This window comes from Bos indicus x Bos taurus, chromosome 5, assembly GCF_003369695.1.
Source record: "Bos indicus x Bos taurus breed Angus x Brahman F1 hybrid chromosome 5, Bos_hybrid_MaternalHap_v2.0, whole genome shotgun sequence".
In the NCBI taxonomy this organism is placed as follows: Eukaryota; Metazoa; Chordata; class Mammalia; order Artiodactyla; family Bovidae; genus Bos; species Bos indicus x Bos taurus.
In genome coordinates this window covers 75,717,785-75,738,432 of record NC_040080.1, presented here as the reverse complement: position 1 = coordinate 75,738,432, position 20,648 = coordinate 75,717,785, and the positions used below count along the sequence as shown (strand labels likewise).

Below are 20,648 nucleotides of genomic sequence, written 5' to 3'. Positions count from 1 at the left end.
ACTCAGAGTTTTACAATCACAGCCACATCAATTTTAAGAACATTTTCATCACTCAAAAAAAAAACCCCATAACTGTCAGCTGTCACTCCATTTCCTCCCATCCTCCAACCCTAAAGAACAAATCTGTACATCTGCCTATTCTGGACATTTCATTAAATGTGAATAACACGGTGTGTGGTCCTTCATGGGGACTAGCTTCTTTCACTTAGCATGATGTTTTCAAGGTTTAATGCATGTTAAAACATGTGTCAGTGATTAGTTCTTTCTCATGACTGAATAATATTTCATTTTACAGATATACCACATTTCCTCAAAATCCACCAACTGACAGGCATTTGGGTTGTTTCCAGAACCCAAATTTAATTATTACGAATAACATCACCATAAAAAGATGCTCAATATCATTAGCTAACAGGAAAATGTAAACCAAAATCGTAATGATACCACTTCACCCACTAATCAAAAGATAATTAACAAGTGCTAGTGAGGATGTGGGAAAAACTAGAACCCTCATACACTGCTTGATGAAAAAATACATAATAGTACAGACACTCTGACAAATATCCCAGTAGCTTCTTAAACGGTTGAATGTAACAGAGTTAAAATATGATCCAATAAATCTCCTGGGAATTCTCTGGTGGTCTAGTGGTTTGGAGCTGGAGCTTTCAGTGCCATGGCCCAGGTTCAATCCCTGGTCAGGGAACTGAAATCCTACAAGCCTTATGGCAGCAAAAGAAACAAAACTCCTGAGTGTATACATGTACCTAACAGAACTGACTGAAAATATTACGTTCATACAAACTGGTACATGAATACAGAGGAGGAGTATTCTTAAGAACAAAATTAGAAATTTTTATAAATGTTGATAAATTTAACTTCTTTCACTAAAGATTTTTCTGTCTATATAAAAGGGTGGCTTTGGAACAGTTGCAAATCATACGGGAACTACAGTGTAATCTATTTAGATAAAAGAAACAATTTCCTTAAAAAAAATGCTCATTCTAAAACTCATATATGAATATTCATAGGGGCCTTATTCATAATAGCAAAAATGGAAACCACCTAAATGTCCACCAAATGATGGATGAAATTTTCAGAATTTCTAAATTTTTGACATTTTAAATGTGGTATATTCACATAGTATAATATTTAGTGGAATATTAATATTTTTAAAAAATAAGTACTGACACATGTTACAACATGATGAGACCTGAAAATCTGCTAAGAGCAAGGAGCTAGGCACATGGGACCACATTCTCTATGATACCTCTTCAGAACAGGCAAATCCACAAAGACAGTTGCTAACAGACACAGGATTTCTTTTGGGGGTGATCAGAACATTCTGGAAATAGACAATAATAATGGTTGTACAACTTTATAAATAAAGTCCACTGATTTTAATTCTTTAAAAGGGTGAATTTTATATTATGTGAATTGTATCTCACTAGGAAAAATAAATTTAGAACAGAAAAAAATGAATGAGTGTCAATTCATAAAGTTATATAATATTCTAAATTATTCTCAGAAGGTCTCTTAGGAGTCTTTACTGCCTAGTATTCAAAATGGTCCTTTAATTAGATCCTGGTCAACAAAGTCTGCTGTTTGATTCAAGATTACCTTGGGTCACAACATTTAGAGACAATTTAACTAATTCACTAATTTAATTGAGCACCACTTCCTATATGCCATGCCTCACTTTAGGGTTAGGGAATACAATAGTGAACAAAGCTCTTTTGGAACTTACAATCTAAATCTAGTAGGAGACAAGACCATAAACAAGTAACATACAATGTAAGAAAAGCGGAGGAAAAAGGAACAGTGATAGGAGTCGAAGCTCTTGCACAGTGTGGCCAGATAAGGGGAACTCAGGCAGAATCCTGATTGAAGTGAAAAGATCCCAAATGTGGATATTTTGGGGAAAAGTCAGTCAAACAGAAGAAAGAGTGTAAAGGTCTCAAGTAGCAATATGTCTGAGGAACAGCAAAGACTAATTAATGTAGCTGAGCAGCACAGCAAAGTAAACAGCAGTAGGAGATAAGGTCAGAGATGGTAACAGAGTGGGGAAAACAGGTCTTCGTGCCTTATAGACCACAGTGAAGATTCTGGGTTTTACTCTGAATAAAATGGACAATCAATAGAACATTCTGAGGAGACAAATACTGATGTCACTTTTTTTTCAACTTCTGCTATGTCTCTATATAGACTGTAGAGAATTAGAGTGAAGGCAGGTACATCAGGTAGGAAGCTACTGTTCAAGTAAGAGATAACAGTGGCTTGGACCAGGCAGTAGAGTGGAGTTCATGAAAAGCAGTCAAGACTCTGCACATGTTTGAAAATATTCCTAGTTATTGCACACTGGCACACTGGATATTAAATAAGTACATTAAGCATTTTTTTTTTACTTTATCATTCTGTAGTTAGCAAATTATCTTCTAAAAAATCCAAAATCTATACCAGAGATTTAAATAAAACATTATTTCTAATAGACAAAAACTGAAAACTCAAATAACCAAAAATAAGAATGGTAAAATTAGTTACAGTAGCAAAGTATGATGGAAAGAACTAATACATTAGAGAAGATGTATATTTATTAATTTTTTTACGGTGTATCAAACACACTATAAAACGTAAATTGCAATCCTATTATTTTTGCAATAAAAATAAAGCACTAGGAAAATACCTGAAAGTATATTCACTAAAATGACAAGAGTAATCACCTACAGATGATGACATTCTATTTTTTTACTGTCTTACTTTTGGACATCTGGATTTTATAAGTATCCTACCTCATCTGTGTAGTTTAATAGTTAAACAAATAATGCAAAACATCCACGCTACAGTATTCTTCAGTGGCCCATCTTCCAATACCCCTTAACCACAGGGATAGTGATGCTTCTTCAAACTGTCATTGTTCAACCACAATGGAGAAAACGCAGGAAAATTGGAAAAGAGACCTAATCTCCCAGCTCCACTAGTTTTAGGGAGGTAGATCACAGGATACATTAAATGAGTATGAATCTTTGCCCAAGAACCTCCTGTCAGTGTAGAAAAGAAACATCCTACACATGTGTAGATAAGTATTAACTTCAAGGAAAGTCACCCCTAAAATTGTAATTGTTAGCTACAAACTCCCATTGGGTGAAAAAAAAAAAAAGAATTAAAACAAAATTCTTACCCCTTTGACTGGCCATTTGCCCGATTTTCAAAAAACTTTATCTCCAAAATATCATTTACTCCCAAAGAATGAACTGCTTCAGTTAAGTCTTCATCTGTTGTCCACTGCAAGATATTTCCCCCTCATTAACCATCATATCTAAGATTTTTATTGTTTCAATTTAGTTTGTAAGGGTAAACTCAGGACAGACAAAATTAATCCTTAGTGCAAACTATGTACAATTACCGCCAGTCAGTCTCCAATTTTTAAATAGCACAAAAGCACCTGAAGACATACTTTCGTCCCTTGATAAGAGTTTTGGAAATAGAAGGTACATACCCTCAGAGAGAATATAGAATTAAAAAAAGAAAACCCTTAATGAGTTTTTGGTCTCTTCCAGCTTTCAACTGCTGTGACTTTAAATTTTCAATAAACCAATCTCACCTGCCGCTTTTTTTCTTAAAAGAAATTATTTGGGGAAATAAACTCCACCTTATGTTTCTAAGTATACAAAACAAAATCCTAATGTGTATTCAGTGCCTACCATACCCTTTTACCAAATATTTAATTCTCAAAACACAGAAGTCCCATTTTACATATAATTCCTATTTTACACTCTATGCAATAGAGAGGTTAAAGAAGTTGTCCAAGGTTATAAAACATATGTAGGAGCCAAGACTCAGTCTTCCTCAGCAACCACACTCTTTTTATCTACAATACAACTGTCTCCAACATTATAAAAATTGCTCAGATGATGGGAGATTGGCCAGCTTTTTAAATATGCAAACATTTAAAATAAAATACTATTAAGGAAATGTACAGTAACAACTGATTTCTAGGCAATTTTTAAATTTTCAAGTATGTGTAATAAACGTTTTTAAATAGAAATGCAAAAACTCTACCGGACTATTTTAGTAAATATTTAAGATTCAATGCTAATAAAACACAGATAATACTACTACTAAACATTCAGCTAATGAAACTCCAATCAATAAACCTGTAGGTTTACTACTACTGTAGTATCATAAACCAAATTAAAATACAATGTATAATAGCAGTATTTCTGTAAATCAGATTTCAAATTTAAGGGCAAAAATGAAATTCAGTATGTGTGTAATTATGGTTTGAATAATGAAAACTCTTAAAAACAAGAATTATATTGTGTATCTTTCTCTCCTACATTACTGAATCCTGGTTTGAGCCTTTATGTGAGCATTTTCCTTTGTAAACTGAGATAGCTGAAGTGTAGGAGTAGTAAAAGATAAAATAATTGAACTACATTTAACTGGAATCTCTACCAAAACAAGTTGAATGTCTACAAAATTCAGAACTAGAAGATTCTGGTACTTACTATATTTAAAAGGTACATGCATGTCCCCCCCTTGGTGCATAACGAAGCATCTAGAACCAATTTAATAACTTGAAATTCTTATTTTATATACTGGAGAAAAAATTAACTACTGGAATAGTTTGAAATCAATCACCAAGGATTTAATTCAAATCAAGTCACTTACCCATGTTAGATTCCCAATATACAATGCAATTCTCTTTCCCGTATATGTATAGACAACATTTGGTGCTGCTCCTTTACCCACGTCATCACCAACAGTTGGTGGGAGAGTATCCATGTAATCCCGATCTTCCGGGGCATCTCCATTATTTGCAGATGGAGAGATGACATCATCATACAAATCTATCTGATCATGCCCACCATATTCAGCTTCCTGAGATACAGAAATAATGTTCTAGATTATACAATAGTCAGACGACTTCTAAAACAGATGTGAATGCAAATTTATTCAACAATTTTCTTTTAAAAATTTGGTAGAAGACATAGGTCAAAGATCTCAGTACAAATCTTTCACTTTACGGCACTTCTTGAACAGTGCCTATAAAGTGAATTTCTATACAATGAATCCTATTTCCCCACTGATACTTATTATAAGAACTAATGTTCCTCTAGGAACAGAATAACATGTAGACAAAATAAAATAATGAACTTTTCATGGAAGCGAAATACTCAAAGTAACAACACTGACTACAAATTTTCAATACAAAAATATCACAAACAGAAATCAGAGCCATTATGAATCTTTAATAATATTTTTAACTGCAGAAAAATACAACTATTATTTTCTATAGTATTCAGGATCATCCTTCCCAATTCTGTGGAAGCTGTTAGTTTTAGAAAAAGCATAGTAAGCTAAGCCACAGGAAAGGGATAAAGAAATATGGCTATGTAATGATTCTATATGTCACAATAAATGAACAAGGGAAAGAGAAAATACAGGTTAAACTATCCAAATTAGTATCTATATTAAGTTTTATTATTCTCAGTCAACAAAGAGTTAATGCTTACCTGACTTCTTAGATATATAGTCAATTAGCAAAACATCTACATGGTCAAGAGAAAAGGGACATGAACACGGAAGAATCTAGTAAAGTTTTGCCATCAAGTGTCACCAGCAGAATTAAAACAAGGCTAGGAGATGCCACTTACATGCCTAAGTAATATGCAAGTAAAAGGAAAATGAATAATAAGCAAATATGTGAACAGGAGAAAAATAGAAAAATAGGGTTCAACCTGTAAATAAGCACAATAAAAATGAAATGCAGGTAGTGGCAGAACACTGAGCATCATTTAAATTGCCTTTGGTAACAGTTACTGGGCCACTGGCTTGACTAGCCAGTAACAGAGGAAAAGCTCTATTTTTATCTTCCTTTCCACCACAAAGTATCTAAATGGATGTGAACTACTTCATTCTGAAAAGTGAAAGTGAAGTCACTCAGTCATGTCTGACTCTTTGCGAGGCCATGGACTGTAGCCTACCAGGCTCCTCTGTCAAGGTAATAAAAGAAAGGCAATTACGCTTAGAAAACGAATATAATTCTTATCTTCTCCATTATTACAATTCAGTAAGAATGAATACAAATGGTAGATAAGGAGAAACTAATAGTTTTAGGAACTAACCATTTTATGGATAAAGAATGACATTGAAAAAAGGCATGAATAATATGACTATGAACAGATCAACAAAATACTGTTATAATAAGAGTCCCAAGGGAACATGGTTCTTGTTTTGCTATTCAGAAGGAAGCCAGAAAAAGATTTTTTTTTAAAGAAACAGGAAAAGAAAAAAAAAATCTAGAAGGGGAAATATACCACTTATCAGTTCATAACACATAGCATATCAGGTAATCTTCTGCATAATGAAGTTATCCAATTCGCTGATAATGCAACAGAATCTCTACATAACAATATTGTTATGAGGCTGAATGTATGTAACTTATTTATTAAGGGACAAAATCTTAAGGTACGTCAGAGAAGAAAGCCCTCTTTAGCAATGGGCAGAAACTAAGACCACAAATCACTGAATAATGCCATAATTTTCTTTCCACAGCAGTACCAAAATAACCTTTGAGAACTGAGTTTTTTGAAACCAAGGAACATGATAGTAAAAATTGTGATAGTGACAGTAAAAATTAGAAAAAAGAAAAAAAAATTAGAAAAAAACAGTGATAGTAAAAATTAGAAAAAAGAAGGTTGAGTTTTGTTAAGAAGTTTCAGTGTAGCTAAAGCTTCAGGTGGCACGGCTGCAGCAGTTGATTCCACACACTTAAGATACCAAAGTTTCCCACAAGGGGTAGCAGGCACTTTGAAATCGTTCGCAATCCAGTTTTGCACATCAAGTAAATTATTGTTACTATTATTCAAAAGGAGTTGTGTTTCCATCCTCCTCTGCAGAGACTATAATCACAATATATGGTTTGAGGGAGAGTAAAACAGAATGCAAGGGTTATTAATAGTAGCACTAAAAGTATTTCAATCTATACTTTGATGAAATATTATTTGACTTTTCACTAGTTATAAATCTAGGAAAATGTTCACATAAGTCGACAATAATTTACAGGCATAATAACTGCAGCTACACTAACCTGGTGAGTCACAACTTACTATTTTTGTCCATCCCTGAATTCCTGTGTTGATACTAATCAATTTTCCATACTGATATGATTCTACCAATATTTAATATCAGTCACTTGGTCTGGTAGTTGGACTGCTTCCAACTGATTGAAATATGATGCTAACTGAGACCACAGTCCTGGGGTTTGATTTCCAAGTAGACTAGTTAGCTTCGCTCAGTTCCAAGGCCACAGCCTATACTTTTAGCCCCATGGTATGCATTTGGACTTGGTGAAAAAATATTAATGAATTTGAATACATTACCACCATTACTAAGAGGCAACTTAAAACACACACTCTTCTGTAATATCAGTAACCTTCCTTTTCAACTTCACCATATCACACCTATCCTCCAGATTAAAAAAATAATTATATACAGAACACATCCTACTTTCTGTTCCCACTCTAAAAGGGGGAAAACATGCACATTCTAAAATTATGTAAAATGAGTATCACAAGTCAGGGCTTCCCTGGTGGCTCAGTGGTAAAGAAACTGCCTGCAATGCAGGAGACCCAGGTTCGATCCCTGGTTCGGGAGGATCCCCAGAAGGAAATGGCAACCCACTCCAGTATTCTTGCCTGGAGAATACCATGGACAGAGGAGCCTGGCAGGCTACAATCTACAGGGTCCCAAAAGAGTTGGGCATGACTTAGGGACTAAACACCACCACCACCACCACAGATCACATACAAAGAAGGTGAGCTCTGAGAGTCTATTTGGACAAACTTTGTCAAAGAATAACAGTCAACAGTGTCAAGTTCTATATGCAGTCTTTTCAATTATTACCATTGGGAAATTTTAAAGGTACTCAAAAACAAAAAATAATCAATATTACCCCTCTAATTATTTTAGATTACAAATATTGCCCAATTTGTTCATAGCAACTAATAACCAATAGAACTATACACTATATTTAACTTCCAGTAGGCAACAGCTCTTAGGGTTTGTTAAAAAAATCCACTAAGTTATTTCATTTTCTACATTTAATTACAATAATTATTTTAAAGGCAAGGTAGCCTTTCAAGATTCTGCATCTCAAGATCATTCATGTTCCTCAGACAAATGAGTAGCTGTAGCCAGGTCAGAGACAACACTCAAATTAAGACAGATAGTAAAATAACCAAATTTCAATCAGCTCCTCTTAAAAGCAATGTTTCTCAACCTTTTTTTCATTATCACCATGCCCTTGCTCTGAAGAGGGACATACTTTTGTTAATCACCTCCCATGTAATTTTAATGTCAGATATTCTGTACATTACTGGGAAGACTGTGATAGTTGTCCTGTAACCTTCACTCTTCCTGACAGGCACAACACTACTTTTGGTGTTCCTAAAACTGTATTAATGCCACTCCTGCATTATGTTACCACCACTAATGTCACAGCAAAGGCCACTTGTTCAAAGTTCCTCTATTGGAAAAAAAAAAATTCCATTTAGAGAAATACAAGCAAAATACAAGTTTGCACTTATAAAATGTTTTCTATACCATGGAAAAGAATACACTAACCCACAAAATCCACAAAACAGATAATCTAATACATACCTATCTTTTTAGAAAATATTTCAGTTTCTGATTTTGTTTACATTTCAAGTAGATATTAAAATCAGTTTCCAATCCCTGTTAAAAGCTCAACTAATGGTAAGGAAGCCAATTTGGTACTACAAATATGGCACATAAATCACAAAGTGAACAACAGAATGAACTACTTATAAATAATAAAATAATTAAGAGTTACAGCCCCCCTAAACATTTCTACCCAAGTTTCTGAATCAGTCTTTACCTACTTCAGTTTCCATCTTACATGCCTTATCTTAAAGGGTTCTCTATTCAATATAAATTTGGTAGAAATAAGATTTCACAGATATTTGCCTAATAAAACTTATTTTCCAAAATTAGCTAAACATTGGCTATAGTAGACACACAATAACTCAATGTAAAGTATAATGAGTCATGATATAAAGACAAGTACATTTATAAGGATGTCTACGTCTGTAACTTCCGAACGAATTTTTTCCCGCTATCTACATACATTTTCATTTTAAAGTCTGAATGTCAGATCACTGAATGAGCACTGCTCTCAGTGACCTACCACCAGGTACATCAAAAACTACATTCTACATGAAGGGCTTTGCTCCCCAAACAAGCAAAATACACACTACTTCAGTGCACCCAGGATAAGCTTTCCTGAAGTTCAGAATTTGACTTCCCTCTCCTCTCCTCTGCCAACAAAAGTTTACACATACAGACAGACATAGAAGAGTGGTTTCTGTAACACATGACCTGTCAGTGTGTCATATCTTTTATGTAATCCCACTACAGTGCACTTAGTCTAGACACTATATATACTTTGTATCCTTCCTTGAAAGTGAAAGTGAACATCCCTCAGTCTGTCCACTCTTTGAGACCCTGTGGACTGTAGACCACCAGGCTCCTCCTTCCATGGGATTCTCCAGGCACGAATACTGGAGTGGGTTGTCATTTCCTTCTCCAGGAGACCTTCCTGACCCAGGGATCGAACTCTGGTCTCCCGCATTGCAGGCAGACGCTTTAACTTCCGAGCCACCAGGGAAGCCCTACCTTGCTGGCATATAAAATACTGAACTGAGTTAAAATAAATTTAGTTTAGTTTAGGTCAAAATAAAAGTCTGTAATTATTAAATATGAGACTAGTAACTACTACCTTGAAGTACAAATTCCAGTTCAAACTGCACTGATACACACTATCAATTCAGTGAGAGACTGAAACCAACAGCTTTCTTTTCAACTCCAAATCCAAGTAATATAGAGGTTTGGAAGGAGTTCAAATTCTTTCACTTGAGCAACTGTTCTCAATTTGGTTCCATCCAAAGATCTTCAATTTAAGAACTAAAGAGCAGCTATAAAGGATAACTGAGGCCCTTGTGCATTCTTCCCTTCTCCAATTTTATTCTTCATTCTAAATTCATCTGGTGAAGAAAGGAGCTGTTCTATAGCTTCAATAACTTTTTTCTCACACCATCTCCAAATTACAGTTTCTAAGACAATTGAATGTCTCACTTTTTGAAATAGGTTTACACTGCTCTTTACCAAAGTATATACATGAAATAAACATCATACAAGTATAATTATTTAAAACAGAAAAAATAAAAAACACATATATTACAAAGAATTTCGAAGTATACAATGCAATTAAAACTACAGCTCACAATGAAGAGATTTTTTAAATGTTTACAACAGTTTAGAAGCCGAAATAAAACCCGTTATACTTAGCAAAACATTCTACTCAACTACAACAAAATAAAGTCAGTTTAGCAACCAATAGAAGTAATGTCACCAGCTAATAAGAATGCAAATTAAATCAACCAACAATTTTGTAGTTGCTTCTAATTTTGATAAAATTTCAGGTAAATATTTCAATACTAGTAACATTTTTAAAAATTAAGAATGTACCTTAAAAAACCATCAACTATCTATTTATGGCCATATTGTGAACAGGAATTATCACAGCAAGCAGTAGATTACAAAGGCCAGTGATACCCAAAATAATAACAAAAACAAACCCTCTATTTAATGCCATTAATTGATTCAAAAGTATAAAGATCCTAGAGGTAAAAACCATTCAAATACATGTGCAATATAATGCTATAGGTAAAATCCACAAAATGTTATTTTTGAAAGAACCCTATTAAGCAGTTCATCAGGGCTACCAAATTTTAATCTCTTCTTAACTCCTGTTCGGTCAGCACTAGCTGGTGCACAGGGATAAGCAAGTATCACTCCATCCAGCTATACAGATGACAAAAATGCCCATCCCACATTAAGTATGCAAAAGCCTAAAAAGTTATTTCATTAAAAGGTTGTGAACAATGCTCAACTTCTAAAATTGTAGTCCAGCTCTTCCTTTACTGTGACTAGAAAGACAAAAGGAAATATATTTTCTTGAAGAGAGCTAATGAAGACTGCCTTGAACATTTGTTTTTTTACTTGCAGGTACGGACCTCCTGTCGATGGAATGTTACACTCATTTGATAAATAAAAGGAAAAGAAATTTCCCAGAGGTCTTTGTTTACTGATCTTAAAAAAAGCATTAGAATCCGACTGTGTTTAGCACTCAAGGTAACTTTCTAAATTGTCACTGACACAACTCAGGCATAGCAAAAAAAAATTTAAGCGCAACACAATAAAGATTTTAAAACTTAACATTTGATAACAATGAGTTACGTTTAAATATACTCTCTTTTTTAACGGAGTAGAAAACATTTAAAGCTAATTGAACTTTTCTTCTAATATTTAAACAACAGGGCACCATCATCCCTCAAAAAAAAAAAAAAAAACCGGATTTCTAGTTTTCCCTATTTAAAAAAATCCTTAAACTCCTTGCACAAATAAAATCCTTAACGGAGAGGTAAAAACCCCACAAAAACACATTAACCAGAATTTTACTAAGCTTCTCACATGGACCTGGAAAATGTAAGAAAGCTATTAGGAACACTGCAGTTAAACACAATTTGCTTTTTTTAAATGTGTTACTATATAAAAGACAGTAGATGTGACCAGAATGCTTACAGCTTAAACGTCACTGCTCTAGTAACAACCTTTTGCAAGGATGCACAACATCAGACATCATAGCTCCGCGGCTAGTCTTTCTAGGCAACTGTGGCCTATGAGATACCGGAAAAACCTTGCATTCTCACTTTCTCCAGCCTTTCCAAACCCCTCGGAGAACAGTAAACATTTTGCTTTCGGAAATCGGGAAACAGCTACAAAACTAACAAACACCATGTGAATTTTGGGTGAGATTCTTTAATCACTATTCTGATCTCTTCTCTTGGTGAGCTACCATCTTTTTTGTTCCATCCAACCCTCGCGCTTCCAAGTCTTCCTTTGGGCCCGGGCCACCTATCTTCACTGATATTTTCATCACAAAGACCGAGAACGACTGGGCCCCGGAGGCACTGCAAGCCCTCGACCACCGAGGTAGGGCCAGTGCACCGACTTTCAAAACACGATCCATGGGTCCGAAAGTCAAAGGACTTGTTGCAAACGTGCCCGCACCGAAGCCGTCTTCCCAAAGAGTGAGAGAAGGAGAGGGACGGCGCCACGCCGAAACCTGTAGCAAACGTGGGCAGGGGAGCTCAGGAAGCTGGGCGCGCGGGATACAAAGGGCCGTGAACACGGCCTTCCATGAGGCGACCGAGTGACGACAGAGACACAAAATGGACCGACCGAAGGAATCGGAGCCCGAGCGGCAGGGCCGGGGGCAAGGAGAAGGCCGGCGCGCGCCCCGCTGGGCTTCCTCCTCCACCTAGCCGCGGGGGTGGGGGCGCAGGGGCGGCCCGTTCTCCCCGCCGCGCACACGCCGCCCCGCCGCCCGGGCCTAGCGAGGCGGGAAGCGCCCGCCGGCCTCCAACAATGGGGAGCGAGGCGGCGGCGAGGGAGGAGCCGGCGGCGGCTGCAGAGTGGCCGGCGTCCGCGCTCGGGGCCCCGCGGAGGGTGGCGGCGCCCGCCGCCCACGAAACGACGCGGTAGAACGAGGGGCGAGGCGGGCGCTGCGCCGGGATCGGGCGGCGCGGCCCACAGGCGCCAAGGGCGCACGGTCTGCAGCCGCGCCGGCTCGTGGCCCGCAGCGGGCCCGAGGTCCGCGTCCCGGCCGCAGCACCGCCCACTTCGGCGGCGTGAGCCCGGGCCCACACGTACCTGGTTGAACTCTTCGCCCACATCCGCGTAAATGTCTATATGGTCCACACCGTCCGCCATCTTCCCTCGGCCTCGGCCGCCGCCGCCGCCTCTTGCAGGTCCGCCCGCCGCGGCAGCAGCAGCGGATCTAGCGGCGGGGGCGGGGCGCGCTGCGTCACTTCCGAGGCCCGAGGGCCGAGGCGGGGGCAGCCGGGGGCGCGGGTCTCCGCCACCGCTTGCTTGGCTGGCGGAGAACAGAAAACTGCGTTTCCGAAGGCGCTGGCGGTTTCTTTTGTGTGTCTGGATTAGGCTTGGGGGGCGGGGCGGGGGTGGTCCCAGTTGTCTCCAGACAGTTTCCACGTTGTCTTTGGCACACTTAAGCATTTTGTGATATTTTCATTTCTCAGTTTTTCTTACGTTTCTCACAGCCAGGGCTTTTAGGGAGATGGAAGTTTTATGTCTAGATGAAACACCAAAAGTGTAGCCCGGCTTTCCGTGAGCGCCTCCAGAGGATGTCTTACCTCTGCATCCTCAAAAGACCAGCAGAATTTCGTCTGCCTCGTAAATGCTAGTTACCGGTTGATGGTTTTCTTGAGTTATTTGCATGCTACTTATGTCATTTGCATACCGTTTATCTTTCCATTTGTATCTTCTGCATCGTCTTCTTTCATCTCCTCCCCCCGCCCCCTTTTCATCGCCCGTCATTTTTAACCTCCTTGAGCTGCAGTTGGTTGTTCGTGGGATAGTTTAAATGTCTCAAACTTGAATGCGGTCACCGTTGGGCCCGCCCCATAAAGTGGAGGTATCTTCAGACGAGGGGACTCCTCTCTTATACTCATAGAATGTCGGAGAAGGAAGGGAACTAGAAAAGATGACTTTAGGTCCAAACATCTCATTTTACAGATGATAAAGGGAACTGAGGCCTAAAGAATCTTAAGCGGCTTAACAGGAGTCACGTGGTTAATAAAAAAGCGTTTGCCAGCCAATGTAGTAGTCTGTCCTGAAAGAGAGTTTCAGTTGCCTGGGGTCAACTGCAGTCCAAAAATGTCAAATGGAAAATTCCAGAAATAGTTTCTAAGTTTTAAGTAGCTATAGTTCTGGGTTGCATCCAAGAAATCTTTAGCCATCCTACACCAACCATCCCTGGAAATGAATCATCTTTTTGTCTAGCACCTTTTATACACTACCTGTTAGTCCAGAAAAAAGACATGGTCTATTTAGCTTTGGGTACTACTGCAGCGTGTGAAAATCCCATGGACCGAAGAGCCTGGTAGGCTGCAGTCCATGGGGTCGCTAAGAGTCGGACACGACTGAGCGACTTCACTTTCACTTTTCACTTTCATGCATTGGAGAAGGAAATGGCAACCCACTCCAGTGTTCTTGCCTGGAGAATCCCAGGGACCGGGGAGCCTGGTGGGCTGCCGTCTCAGGGGTCACACAGAGTCGGACACGACTGAAGCGACTTAGCAGCAGCAGCAGCAGTTTCAGGCATCCACTAGGGGTCTTGGAGCATATCCCTTCTGGGGTTCTTTACCACTAGCCACTTGAGAAGCCCCAAGTGGAGACTGCCGCTGCTGCTGCTAAGTCGCGTCAGTCGTGTCCGACTCTGTGTGACCCCATAGACGGCAGCCCACCAGGCGCCCCCGTCCCTGGGATTCTCCAGGCAAGAACACTGGAGTGGGCTGCCATTTCCTTCTCCAATGCATGAAAGTGAAGTTGCTCAGTGGTGTCCGACTCTTCGCGACCCCATGGACTGCAGCCCACTAGACTCCTCTGTCCATGGGATTTTCCAGGCAAGAGTACTGCAGTAGGGTGCCATCGCCTTAGTCTCTCCAGTTTGAAACCTCCTCCTATTCTTTTTCATCCTTTTAAAAACCCACCAAGTTAGAGTGTGTTTATAAGATACATCCTGCCCAGAAATTACTGATACAATGGTAAGCAAAAGTAATAACTGTACTTGATATGGTGGAAAACCTTGGTTCATTGAAGTTTTATAGACAGGTATGGTGATCTGGATACAAATTTCTAGTCAGTTACTTTACCAGCTAGATGACCTCAGTCAAGATACCTACGGGCTCTCAGGTTCAATCTCAGAATCTTTAAAATTGGGGTGGTAATGTTTACCACATCAAGGTTGAAGGTTGATAGTGGTTTAATGTACAAAAAAATGCCTATCCACTTTTGCTTCTTGGAAACACTTGGTTTCCCCTTTTTCCAAAGGGCTTTATAGGAAAAAAGAACCACTCCTCATAAAAGGCAAGAGCACTTTTTAGACTGGTAATGCGGTAGGTACAATAATGCCTGTCATAGAGGTCCACATCCCAGTTCCTAAAATCTGGGACTATGTTACCTTATATTCCAAAACAGACTTTGCAGATATGATTAAGTTACGGACCTTGAAACAAGAACCTTGAATTCTGGATTTCCTGGGGTTGGCCCAAAGGAATTACAAGAGTCCTAACAAGTGAAAGAGCAAGTCAAGAATCTGAGGAGACCATGAGGATAAAAGTAGTTTCTGTTCTTTCAGGACACTTAAAAATCATTTCAAGATTCTGACTTCTATTGCTACCTGTGAAACAGCTCTTAGTGTGACTGTTATTTTGAAGGTCATTGGAGTTTTTTCCCCCTTTGGCTGCTTTAAAGATTTTCTTTCTGTTAGACTTTGGTTTTCCGCCCTTTTACTATGTATGTCTGGAGGTGTATTTCTTTTTATTTATGACGCCTTGAATTCATTGGGCCTTTTGAATATATTGATTGATGCCTTTCGTGAGTTTTGAAAAATTCTCAGATATTACCTATTTTAATATTGTTTCTGCCCCACTCTTTCTTCTCTCATATAACTCCATTTAAATGTTTGTTAGATCTTTTCTATCCACTATTTCTCTTACCTTCTCTCTTTTATACATCTGTATCTCCCTATGCTTCATTTTGAATAGCTTTTTCCTTTTCTTCTGGGTTACTAATTCTTTCTCCTATAGTGTTAAATTCATCTACTGAACTGTAATTTATTTATTTTTTTTTTTTTTTAATTTTAGGTTCTAGAACTTCTGTTTGATTCTTTTTAAAACTTAGGTTCATTTTAATGGCATCAGATTTTTTTTTTTTTTTTTTTTGCTCAAACTGTCAATCTTAGGTTTTGTCTCTTTGTATATAGTAGGCATCACTGGTATACGGTTTTGGTCTCTGATAACTCCATAATCTGGAGTCTTGTTGTATCTGTTATTGCTTCATTGTTCTAGTTATTCTTCATTGTGCTGATTCTCACTCATGTTGTCTTGTTACCTGACTGTAAGCTGGGCATCATAATTGAAACATTTGAAGAAATAATGTGAGATGTATATGATTTTCTTCCATGATTGGAAGATGATTTTCATTTTCTTTGAGGCATGTTGCAGTACCAACAAACAGGATCACCCTAACCCAGGTGACTGGGGACCTTGGGGAGACTGCTTTAGTTTGGCTGGCCTTTACTTCCCAGGGTACTGCCCTTGTGAAGCCCAGCCCAAAATGTGGTATACCAAAATCATCACTTTAAATACATATATATATATTTATTTATTTGGCTGCATCAGGTTGGTGCACATAATTGCAGCACAAAGGCTTAGTTCCTTCATAGCATGTAGAATCTCAGCTCCTTAACCAGGGATTAAACCCTCGTCCTCTGCACTGCAAGGCAGATCCCCAACCACTGGACACCAGGGAAGTCCCGAAAATCACCCGCTATTGACGGGTCCAGAATTACACTTTTGACAGATCCAAGACTCCATATTTTGTTCTTCTAGTTGTCAAAAGTGGGGTTCAACCTCTCGGTCATCTCTTTTGAATCTAAAAATGTCCCCCAGGGGAGAATGAATACACACACACACACACACACACACACACATATATATATATATATATATATACATGGCTGAGTTGCTCCTGCTGTGCACCTGAAACTGTCATAACATTGTTAATTGGTTATACTCCAACATAAATTAAAAAGTTTTAAAAAATTAAAAATTTTTTAAAAAGAAGAAATAAAGAAAAAAAGAAAGAAACAAAAATTAAATTAAAATGCCCCCTAGGACAAAAGCACTATGAATGTATAGACACTATTCCCTTCTGCTTCTTGGTCAGGTAATTCCTAACTCACTTCTTGGTTAGCTTTTTGATTATTTTATTTTTAAAAATAATTTTTATACAGTTTTGTTTTCTTAATTTTAATTTTTTTGGCCATGCTGAGTGGCTTGCAGAATCTTAGTTCCCCGACCAGAGATTGAACCCTTATCCTTGGCAGTGAAAGTGTGGCATCCTAACCACTGAACTGCCAGGGAATTTTTATATGCAGCTTTTAAAGGTTACTTCCCATTTACAATTATTACAAAGTATTGGCTATATTCCGTGTGCTTTAAAATATATCCTTGAGCCTATCTTACACCCAGTAATTTGCGTCTCACATTCCCCCAACTTTTCGATGATTTAAAAATGTTGTTCCAGGGTACTTCCTTATTTGGCCACAAAATGGCATTGTAGTGAATTACAAAGGAAAATACATAATAATAATGACAGCAGTGACAAACTCTGTGGCTTATTGAGTATCTTCTACATAACAGTCTCTTTGTTAGGCATGTTACAGTTGTTATTGTACATAGATGAAAGATAGGAGACTTGGGTTCTTGTACTGGCTTTACAACTGATTAGCCAAGTAACCTTAGACAAGTCCTTTCCCTCAAATTCTCCATGAAGGTCCCTCTCAGTTCTAAATTTCTGTTGTTTAAAGATACAGAGAATTCTCTGAAAGTTCAAGGTACCTTCTGACAATCGTGTATTAAATATCGTAGAGGAGTTTCCTACTGGCCCACCTGCATTCGTTTCCTATTGCTGCTGTAACAAGTTACCATACATTGAGTGACTTGAAGCAATGCAAGTATCTTATCTTACAGTTTTGAAGATCAGAAGTCTAAAATATATCTCACTGGGCTAAAATCAAGGTGTTGGGAGACCTGCATTCCAGAAGGCTCTAGAGCAGCGTTCCCCAATCTTTTTGGCGTCAGGGACTGGTTTTGTTGAAGACAGTGTGTGTGGTGGGGGTGGGACAGGGATGGCTCAGGATGATTCAAGCACATTGCTTTCATTGTGCCCGTTATTACTATTACATTGTGAGAATGATGTAATACGAGCGCGGGGGCACGGCTGTAAGTACAGATGAAGCTTCCCTCACTCTCCCACTGCTCACCTGCTGCGTGCAGCACAGTTTCTGACAGGTAACAGACTGGTACCTGTCTGTTGCCCAGGAGTTGATGTTGCCCAGGAGTTGAGGACCCTGCTCTAGAGGAAAATTCATTTTCTTGCTTTATCCGTCTCCTCGAGGCTGCCCACATGCTCTCTTTATGACCCCCTTTCCACAATCTCATCACTCTAATAATATAAATAATATAAAATTAAAATATATAAGATTAGCAAAGGGATTAGAAGAGAGATCGTATTCTAAGATTCCCTATACATCTGCTTTTTCTCTGTATGGAAGAACCTTCTCTCCTTTTCCACGCACATGGTCTTGCAACATTGGCAACCTCAGCTGCAGAATTCAAATAACCACTATTCAAGAAAATGGCCATCTGTCTTAGTTTCAATTATAAAACCTAAGGAGAAAGCAACTGTTTAGCACAGCTGTAATAGAAGTCTACTCCTAGTCCAGCCAAGTTTGTCTAAGGCAGTGGGGTCCCAGAGTAACAACTTGGCTTACAATTTCTACTGTGTGAGTTAGGGAAGTGTGGAGACTTGTGAGTGAAAGATGGTTGTTTTGAACCAAGCGGACACTCCACTTGTTATCTAACACATTCCTCTTATTGAATGACATCACATAGACAAAAACCTGATGGTTGGAGACAGCAAATCCAGTCCATAAATACTTAACACAGGCTATCATTCATACTTACCCCAAATAAGTCAAGGCCATGACCTCTACAGAAACATGATTTTGGTTCTAACATACTACAGGTCATAGTTTAGCCCTATGGTCCCCAAACTTTTAAAAATACCTACCCCTATTAGTATATTTTAAAACATGCAGCCATAAAATATGAAAATATAAATATTATTTTATTGAGACATGTTATATTGACATCAGACTTAAATTGAAGAACGTGGGGAAAACCACTGGACCAGGTATGACCTGGTATGATTTGATTCAGGTATGACCTAAGTCAAATCCCTAACGATTATACAGTGGAACTGAGAAATAGATTTAAGGGACTAGATCTGATAGACAGAGTGCCTGATGAACTATGGACGGAGGTTCCTGACATTATACAAGAGACAGGTATCAAGACCATCCCCATGGAAAAGAAATGCAAAAAAGCAAAATGGCTGTCTGAGGAGGCCTTACAAATAGCTGTGAAAAGAAGAGAAGAGAAAAGCAAAGGAGAAAAGGAAAGATATACCCATTTGAATGCAGAGTTCCAAGGAATAGCAGGGAGAGATAAGAAAGACTTCCTCTGCGATCAATACAAAGAAATAGAGGAAAACAATAGTTTGGGAAAGACTAGAGATCTCTTCAAGAAAATTAGAGATACCAAGGGAACATTTCATGCAAAGATGGGCTCAATAAAGGACAGAAACGGTATGGACTTAACAGAAGCAGAAGATATTAAGAAGAGGTAGCAAGAATATACAGAAGAACTGTACAAAAGAGATCTTCATGACCCAGATAATCATGATAGTGTGATCACTCACCTAAGCCAGACATCCTGGAATGTGAAGTCAAGTGGGCCTTAGGAAGCATCATTACAAACAAAGCTAGTGGAGGTGATGGAATTCCAGTTGAGCTATTTCAAATCCTGAAAGATGATGCTGTGAAAGTGCTACACTCAATATGCCAGCAAATTTGGAAAACTCAGCAGTGGCCGCAGGACTAGAAAAGGTCAGTTTTCATTCCAATCCCAAAGAAAGGCAATGACAAAGAATGCTCAAATTGCCCCACAATTGCACTCATCTCACATGCTAGCAAAGCAATGCTCAAAATTCTCCAAGCCAGGCTTCAGCAATACTTGAATCGTGAACTTCCAGATGTTCAAGCTGGTTTTAGAAAAGGCAGAGGAACCAGAGATCAAATTGCCAACATCTGCTGGATCATCACAAAAGCAAGAGTTCCAGAAAAAGCATCTATTTCTACTTTATTGACTATGCCAAAGCCTTTGATTGTGTGGATCACAATAAACTGTGGAAAATTCTGAAAGAGATGAGAATACCAGACCACTTGACTTGCCTCTTGAGAAACCTGTATGGAGGTCAGGAAGCAACAGTTAGAACTGGACATGGAACAACAGACTCTTTCCAAATAGGAAAATGAGTTCGTCAAGGCTGTATATTGTCACCCTGCTTATTTAACTTATATGCAGAGTACATCATGAGAAACGCTGGGCTTGAAGAAGCACCAGCTGAAATCAAGACTGCCTGGAGAAATACCAATAACCTCACATATGCAGATGACACCACTCTTATGGCAGAAAGTGAAGAAGAACTAAAGAGCCTCTTGATGAAAGTGAAAGAGGAGAGTGAAAAAGTTGGCTTAAACCTCAACATTCAGAAAACTAACATCATGGCATCTGACCCCATCACTTCATGGCAAATAGATGGGGAAACAATGGAAACGGTGAGAGACGTCATTTTGGGGGGCTCCAGAATCACTGCAGATGGTGACTGCAGCCATGAAATTAAAAGACACTTGCTCCTTGGAGGAAAAGATATGACCAACCTAGACAGCATATGAAAAAGCAGAGACATTACTTTACCAACAAAGGTCCGTCTAGTCAAAGCTATCGTTTTTCCAATAGTCATGTACAGATGTGACAGTTGGACTATAAAGAAAACTGAGTACTGAAGAATTGATG

General features: G+C 38.5%; 1 protein-coding gene across 8 annotated transcripts in view; it reads right to left on the bottom strand.

Moving 5' to 3' along the window:
• CPSF6 (cleavage and polyadenylation specific factor 6) overlaps window positions 1-12,943 on the bottom strand; it is a 32,426-nt gene extending 19,483 nt beyond the window's left edge. For 7 of the 8 annotated variants that reach the window (XM_027542505.1, XM_027542507.1, XM_027542506.1 and 4 more), the window contains exons 1-3: window positions 12,796-12,928; window positions 4,669-4,878; window positions 3,176-3,279 (exon numbers count right to left, since the gene is read on the bottom strand). In XM_027542505.1, coding sequence (XP_027398306.1) covers window positions 3,176-3,279; window positions 4,669-4,878; window positions 12,796-12,855 — 374 coding nt within the window. In that variant the 5' untranslated portion in view covers window positions 12,856-12,928. Of the gene's footprint in view, window positions 1-3,175; window positions 3,280-4,668; window positions 4,879-12,795 lie in introns of all 8 variants that reach the window. The other variant, XM_027542512.1, reaches the window with a different exon arrangement.
• Window positions 12,944-20,648: the final 7,705 nt, after the last annotated feature.